General features: G+C 41.8%; 1 protein-coding gene across 4 annotated transcripts; it reads left to right on the top strand.

Moving 5' to 3' along the window:
• Positions 1–1,453: 1,453 nt before the first annotated feature.
• On the top strand, positions 1,454–7,614 carry nudt17 (nudix (nucleoside diphosphate linked moiety X)-type motif 17). 4 transcript variants are annotated; one of them, XM_044359463.1, is made up of 9 exons: positions 1,454–1,561; positions 2,226–2,318; positions 2,424–2,537; positions 3,908–4,091; positions 4,180–4,205; positions 5,666–5,758; positions 5,919–6,017; positions 7,081–7,214; positions 7,307–7,614. In XM_044359463.1, exons 2-9 carry the CDS (start codon positions 2,244–2,246, stop codon positions 7,464–7,466), a joined length of 885 nt encoding a protein of 294 aa, XP_044215398.1. In that variant the 5' UTR covers positions 1,454–1,561; positions 2,226–2,243; the 3' UTR covers positions 7,467–7,614. The 4 variants fall into 4 exon arrangements, with proteins under 4 accessions (XP_044215398.1, XP_044215401.1, XP_044215400.1 ...); XM_044359466.1 differs by having other exon boundaries at positions 1,463–1,561; positions 2,231–2,318; XM_044359465.1 differs by having other exon boundaries at positions 1,471–1,561; positions 2,194–2,318.
• The last annotated feature ends 234 nt before the right edge of the window (positions 7,615–7,848 follow it).

Here is a 7,848-nt window from a genome sequence, read left to right as displayed (position 1 = left end):
TAAAGAATCATGTAGAAACACCAGTCAGCCATCTGATAACACCACCTACTGCAACCTGAAATAAAAACTAGTCTAATATAATTACACTTAATCAGATACAATCTCACACAGATCTGATACATGATAAAATCTATTACAGTTATGTTAGATTTCATCATTTTATTATTAATCAACCACCTGAACATACCCAAGCAACCACTTGATAACATCCTTAGCGCTGTTGGCGGTTTCAGTTTAAATAACCAAGAGTGAGAACTTTTCAGAAGAGCAGAAATGTGAAAGATAATAATAATGTGTCCAGAACAAATGTAACACAACCCAGTCTAATACAGAGGAAATACACATTTAGCTAAAATAATACACAAACAATTCTTGTAACTAAACAAAAACTGACATCTACAAGAGAAACAAGAGGGATAAAGATAACAGTAGTGTGCATTGTCCAACACAGTCGACCACAATCCATCTTTCTAATGCTGTAAAGATCTGATTCATATAAAGCTCATTAAGTATAAACAGGGTGTAATATGTAAAGCAACATCTTACATTAGAAATATGAGAATGTAGGCTAACTATAACAGCATGACTGTAGAGCAAATTACTGATCATAACCACAAGACTGAACATATTAGAAGTGAGCAGGTGCACCTGACTTCGTACGAAGCTTCTACCTTCAGTGTTCACAGCCTTTTTGCTGTTTTTGACAAACTCCTGTGACTGTAGATCAGTCATCATCAGCTCAGAATTATTAAGAAACTATTTGTGGTGAACAGTGGGAATAGATTACAGTAGATTAACAGTGTAGCGAGGTGTTGATGCAGAGAGCTGCGCTGGCCAATCACATACATGCAAGAACACTCTGCTGGTGGATTACTTTATGATGAGTTCCCAGCTGGTAAAGTTTTTATTCATTCACGTATCAATTTTTTGCTCACATGTAATTTGTAATATAGGATGAGTAAAGTGACCTCGGTTAGTTAGATGAGTGATTTATTGGTATCAACCCTGATAAGTCGAATGAAGCAATATTTTAGTGGTTTTGGGGAATGAACTGGTGCATCAACAAGTCTGACACAAAATATAACACATCTTTGTAGCGTCCATGTTGTTTCCACATTACGACTTAAAAGCTCATGAACACACTGAGGTCAGAAGAACGACTCCCAGGACCTTCAGGAAAAGGAGCCATCTGAGTAGCACATGAATGCAGCATCAGTATTTCTGCTGTTTACCTCCCGATCATTTCAATGAAAGATAAAATTATTACAGTTGTAATATTACTGAATGAGTCCAGTTTTGTATTTTGCCAAATAATTTGAAATTTAACCAAACATTTTTGTGTAACAACTCATGTGCTGTAAAAAAAAAGAAAAAGGCGCGTAAAATCCACAGTTGACACTCAGAAGTTGTAGTGACAACATGAAGTTTGTCCAAGTGGAGTTGCCGTACTTAGCTGACCCCCCCCGCGCATGCGCGACTCGCATCCCCTATGGTTGACTGAGATCCTGTTGTGAAAGTTCAGTCAGGCTGAAATGTCAGCGGCTGTTTCGTCTGTCAGCAGGTTTCTACTGTTTCTACTGAGTTTTCACTGCGTCTATTTGTTGTGTTTGAATCGAAACGTTGACAGTAAAAACTGTAGATGTTCAGATTTATTTCCGCAGCGTGAATCATGTAACGCTGTTTAATGTTGACATGTTGGCTGCAGGTAACGTTAGACAGTGAGTTCAGTCACTGTTAATAATAATTTGACAGGAAACAGAACAGTAAACATGCTGAGCAAAAACATGGCATTAAAATCAGCCAAATATGATTAATACAGAGCAACAAAAATCTAAATTTAACAAGATGTTTTGAGAATTTTACACGTAATTTGTTCCTAAAACTTATTACAGCCGCAACTAATTATTGTTTCCATTCAGTAAATTTAATCAATTGATCTGTCAGCTATTTTCTCGATTAATCGATTAGTTGTTTGGTCAGAAAATGGGATATTGAATAATAAATGAATATTTTCTGTTTTTTTTAGTCTCTATGACAGTAAACTGAATATCTTTGGGTTGTGGACATTTTATGGACCAAACAACTAATTCATTAATTGAGAAAATAACTGACAGATGAATTAATAATAATAATAGTTAGTTCCAGTATAAATAAGTAAATGATGAGGATGTGGCGTCTCCCTCTGACGGACAGGTGAGGTAACCTGGTGGCTTCTTGTGTTGCAGCGCAGGTGAGGAAGCAGGATGGATAAAGTGAGGAGGATCCTGGTTTATGTGTGTAAAGACCGAGCGGCTCCTCAGCGAGCTCAGTTTGTTCAGGTCAGTGCAGACGGACGCAGCTCTCTGGGTCTGTAATCACATTATGTAAAGAAGTTAAACCTGAAACCGTTTCATCCTGAGTCATATTTGTTGTTGTGTCGTCAGAGTATAACGGGTCACTTCAGTGATGGTGATGATGAGGTGAATGTGAGCTGCTCACTGGAGAAAAACCAGTTCACCCTGTACAGAGGAGACGAAGGACGAGGAGTCCGTCTGAAGGTCAGACACACAAAACATCAACCTTCTGTCTTTAAAGTGGAACTGAACTGAACTCAATCATAGAGCTGCAATCATTAATCAATTAGTCGCCAACTATTTTGATAGTTGATTGATAGTTTTGACTCCAGCTTCTTAAAGGTGAATATTTCCTGGTTTCTTTAGTCTCTGACAGTAAAGTGAAGATCTTTGTGTTGTGGACAAAATGAGACATTTGAAGACGTCTTGGGGTTTAGGAAACACTGATTAACATTTTCTGACATTTTATGGACCAAAGGACTAATTGATTAATTGAGAAAATAATCAACATGTCAATCAAAAATAAAAATAATCGTCAGTTGCTGCTCTAAATATGAGACGACACTTTTTCAAATGACAGATGATTGGTTCACATTTTACAGTTTCAGAGAAGTTAGATAAGAACATTTTTCCAAAAACACAAATTACATATAATCACATGTTATAAGTGCCTTTTTCTACCCGTTTAAAGACTGAAGGTTACACTCAGTGATTTTCTAATGTTCCTATCTAATGTCTCTTTAGGGACTTTAGCATAATGCAAGATGAATTTCTTTAATATTGGAAAATGTATTATGCATGTTTGCATGTTTGTGTGTAGTTGTAAGAGCTCAGCATCCCGTTTGTTTTTGTACTTTAGGAACTCATTGGCTTTAATTTCTATAAATATGAGGAGGTGTTGCTGGCGTCCTCTGATTGGTGGGTTTTTTCCAGGTGTATGAAGGTCTGAGGACCGAAACGTTGAGCTAATAAAGTGAGTCCAAGTGTTTGATGGGGTTTAGGATTCGATCTGTTTCTCTTTATCTTAAAGTGACTCTGAGCTCACCTGAGTCAGAGACGACTTTGGGTTCAAGTTCAAACCGTAATATTTTCTCTGCCTGTAACGATCATAGACTGTATAAAAATATGGACGTCGTTACCGTGACGTCCAGCCGTCGCCGTCTTGGCAGTGCGTGACGCTGTCTAACTCCCAGCCAATCAAAAACGGGCAAAGAGGCGGGGCCAAACGGCTGAAACAAGCCACCTAGCGGCTGGCGGACCTGTCACTCAAAGCAGCCATGTCCTTCATTATGCAGAACTTTACGGCTTGATAAAATTTAACCGGGTGAGTTATAAAAAAATTCACCCCCTGTACTGTTGTCATGAAAGAGGAAATTAGCTACAGAGACCAAAACCGTTGTTTGTACCAGACTGTAAACATGTTTATTTCTGCTGTAAAGTTTAACATGGGGGTCTATGGGGATTGACTCGCTTTTGGAGCCTCAAGTGGTCGTTCAAGGAACTGCAGTTTGGCTTCATTTTACAGCCTGCAGGTTGCTGCTTGTTAACAATCCTCTTATTGTTTTCTCTCCCAGAGGCCCGCCTTCTGTCCCATCAAACACCTGTCAGTCACAGAGGCAGCAGCGATCCCATTGGACGTCCAGCAGCGGGGAGTGGATGTGGGCGTGGCCATCATCTTGCAGTCAGCCAATCAGAGAGTGTTGCTGACACGGCGGGCGAAGGAGCTTCGGATATTTCCCAACGTCTGGGTTCCTCCGGGTCTGTTCTCCTACGTCGTCTTTATTTAACACACACGGCTTGTTTCATGCTGTTTGATGCTCATGTGACCTGCTTCTGTCTCTAACAGGCGGCCATGTTGAGCCGGACGAGACGGTAAACACTCAATCTTCTTTCTTTCTTTTTACAACTTCAGACATTTTTCGTAAGTGTGTGCATCGGTAACAACATTGAAACCAGATCATCTCTACTGTATGTTTTTATTCAGGTGTACTCAGACGGGACACTACTGCAGTTACTTTGGATGTACATGGAAATGTTGAGGAGTAGCTCAAATAGAAAGTCTCTGTGCACTTTACAAGTCAATGAAAACAACATGTGTAAAAGTACACACACACATACACAGATAGTAATGTTAATATTATAAAACAGAGATCATTTAAGTCAAGCCATTGATAGCGTTAGCTTTGCTGTATGTCCATATCACAGACTGTAAAAAATAACGGATGTAGCCGCCATGGCGTCACTCATCAGTTTGTGGACTCCCGAGTTTGGCATTTTGACCGTCGCCATCTTGGATTTTTGGAGCCAGAAGAGACCGTATTTGGATGAGAGAGTGGAGCTGACCCTAATGCTAGCTGCTAGCTGCTAGCTTGGTTAGCATGGTGCATTTACAGTCTATGTTTAACTGTGATGATGCTAATGCTAATTTTTACTAGCTAAAAACAGCCTAAAAACCATTAAAATGTAGTAGTAGATGTACTTACCAGAAAAAACTGAACATTCGACTCCGTGGAGGGTCTTTTAGTTCAACCAAACACTCAACAAGACTTTTTTTAGGCGACTAAAATGTTACAATTAACTTTCATAAACTGAAAACACACTGAAATAACGACGGCGACGACTATACGCTGTGAATCTGTGGTTACGCCATGTTTACGTTACCTAATCAACCTTTTCGTCGTGGTAGCAACTTGCCTGTGATAGCACCCACCTGTCATGTTTATTACTGCTGTAAAGTTGGGTGTTTTAGCATGGAGGTCCATGGAGATTGACTCGCTCTCGGAGCCTCAAGAGGCCATTAGAGGAACTGCAGCTTCTGGCACCTGTGTGTTGGTTGGTTGTTTTTCAGCCCTGAAGGTTGCTGCTTGGTCTTCTGTATCTTTCTGAGCGTTGCTCTGTGTGAGCACGTTGAGAGCCACTCGACCAATAAAGCTGAGTCTGATAAATGTGCAGCAGATACCTGAGAGAGTATCTGACGGAGATGTTTGGGTGCGTCTGACATAAAACGACGGGAGTCACTGATCTAATCTACTAGTTTGGAAATTAAACTGAAAGAAAACAAACCTAAAATGTCAGATGTCATCATTTACACAGAGAGTTAAAGTTACTCAGTGGTTCAGATAAAGCGGTTAAACTTTTCAACATCAGTATTTCTCTTTTAACTGATCTGCTGTCAGTGCTTCACTTGTTTCAGATGTTTCAACGGCAGATTTTCAGTCGTGAGCGAATGTCAACACATTCAACCTTTTCTCATTTATTAAAGACTGTTTAACTGAATCCAGCAGAGATCTGAATACATGTTGTACTGTGTGTGTGTGTGTGTGTGTGTGTAGCTGCTGGATGCAGGTCTCAGGGAGTTAAAGGAGGAAACTGGACTGAAACTGGAACCAGATGAAGTTTCTCCAAAAATACTGGGACTGTGGGAGGTGAGTTATTTGTCTCTACTTGGCAAATGTTGATGATTTCCAGTCATCATAAAGGAAAAGAAGAGATTGACCTAAACGCTGAGTTTTCTGGAAGCAGAGCAGCTGAATGCTTTGTGATTAAAGGTACATTTCACTAAAAATCAACCTTTCTGTCTGGCAGTCAGTGTATCCTCCCATGCTGTCCAGAGGACTCCCCCAGAGACACCACATAGTCGTCTACATGCTGCTGCACTCGTCCCTCACACACCTGCAGCTACAGGTAACAGTCTGAGTGTTTGTTGAGGAAAATCACTCAAGTCCTTGTTCAAAGCTCTCTGTGGTGGAAGTGATTTAATAGCATTCTGGAAATGTGGTGAACTTACTGACCCGGAGCGGAAGGAAACACTTTACACCGTAAGATCAAACAATTGGTAACCAAAAGGCAGGGAGGTAGGGCTTCTGCATACAGGATCAAGGCAGCATAGTGGGGGGGGGGGGGGGGGGGCTCTCAGGCATGTGAAGGGGGGCAAAAACAAGAGGGGCTGTTGCATTCAGGCAGGATCAAACAGGTCAAAGCAGCAGGGGTCAGAGGCAGGAGTCGTTCCCAGACATCACTCGATTATCAAGTCTCTACCCAGATGTGTATTTTCTTCTTCAGTGTCCTTCAATCAATCACTGATTGGATGTTTGAGGCTCCAGTAGTGTGTTATCATGTGGAGCTCCATGTTCAGCACTTAAAGGGCAGTTTCACAGTTTTAAAGTGAGTCTTAAACCATCAGTCAGTCATCAAATGAACATTAAAGCTGTTTTTCTTGCTGTAATCATTCCTCCTGTTCATACTGACCATCAGAAGATCCCTTCATAATGACCTTACAATGGAAGTGATGGAGGACAAAATCCACAGTCTGAAGCTAATATGAAGCTTCAGCGTCCAAATGAGTCAAATCCAGTAGATATCTTTCAACGTTACAGTCTTTTTAGTGCCAAAGTTCCTCTTTTTGTTACTATACTTCCACCTGCAGCTCAACAGGGAAACACTGTCCGAGGAAACACAAAGAGGGAATTTGATGCTAGAAAGACTGTAAATGTGTCAGATATCCACTTGATATGACTAACTCAGACTGCTGAAGCTGAATAGAAGCTTCACACAGACTTTTAAATGACTGTGTGGACACACTGTGGATTTTATCCTCCATCACTTCCATTGAAAGCACATTTGAAGGATCTTTTAATATCCAGTATGAACAGCAGGAATGATTACAGACACCTGACTGCTGGTTTATAGACACACTGGGAACACTGGGAACCCTGCTTTAAACTGTCTGGTTGTCTCCGTCCTGCAGGACTCTCTGAGGCCGTCGCCTGCTGAGGTCAGTGCTTGTCTTTGGGCCGACCGCCGGCTGGTCAGAGCCATCGTGTCGGCCGTGGACGGAGAGGACGCAGAGCTTCAGCTCGACGACCTGCCGAGCAGCATCAGGTATCGCAGCTGTCTGTTAGATGAGTCCTAACATCCTCCCGAACACTGTGTGTGTGACCTTTGACCTCTGGTGGTCGCCGCTGTGTTTCCAGCGTGTCGCAGGTTTCCACAGAGGGAGCTCTGGGTGACTCCTCGCTGCCGCTGGCGGTGTTTGTCAGCCGGGCGCCAGCCAGCGGCCCGGACGTGGAGCGAGTCAGCACTGGGACCAAGTTTGCCCTGGACCTGTGGCTGAGGAGCCTGGACGCCCCCTGACCTGTGACCTGTGACCTGTGACCTCTGACCCCGGCCTGCAGGCATCAGGAAGAACAGTTCTGGATCTCTGTTAACATCACTTAAATGTCATGAACTGTTGTTCCTGTTCTTATTTTTTAATAAAACACACTTGAAACAGAAACCTGAAGTGTGACTCCTGCACCGTCAGTGTTTAAACCAGCAGATGGCAGCAGAGACCAACTGAGACAGTTTTAAATGCAGCCTTATGTTTGTGTTTGTGTTTGGAAACAGAGCTGCAGCTACACTGAGGACAAACTCACAACAAACTCCTGCTGATCTGCTCACAGAACAACAAAAACAGGATGAATGTTGAAAAGACTTTAATGAATTCATTGATTCAAGTAATTAAAATGATAATAAA

This window comes from Thunnus albacares, chromosome 8 (assembly GCF_914725855.1).
Source record: "Thunnus albacares chromosome 8, fThuAlb1.1, whole genome shotgun sequence".
In the NCBI taxonomy this organism is placed as follows: domain Eukaryota; kingdom Metazoa; phylum Chordata; class Actinopteri; order Scombriformes; family Scombridae; genus Thunnus; species Thunnus albacares.
The sequence above is the reverse complement of the archived record's forward strand: the minus strand, read 5'-3'. Positions and strand labels throughout refer to the sequence as shown.

Bases quoted from the DNA above. Each gene is read 5' to 3' on its own strand.
- nudt17 (XM_044359463.1), top strand. From the start codon at position 2,244: ATGGATAAAGTGAGGAGGATCCTGGTTTATGTGTGTAAAGACCGAGCG. The intron at 4,206-5,665 runs GTAAACACTCAA...GTGTGTGTGTAG, and splicing joins ATGTTGAGCCGGACGAGACG to CTGCTGGATGCAGGTCTCAG. The intron at 6,018-7,080 runs GTAACAGTCTGA...TCCGTCCTGCAG, and splicing joins TCACACACCTGCAGCTACAG to GACTCTCTGAGGCCGTCGCC.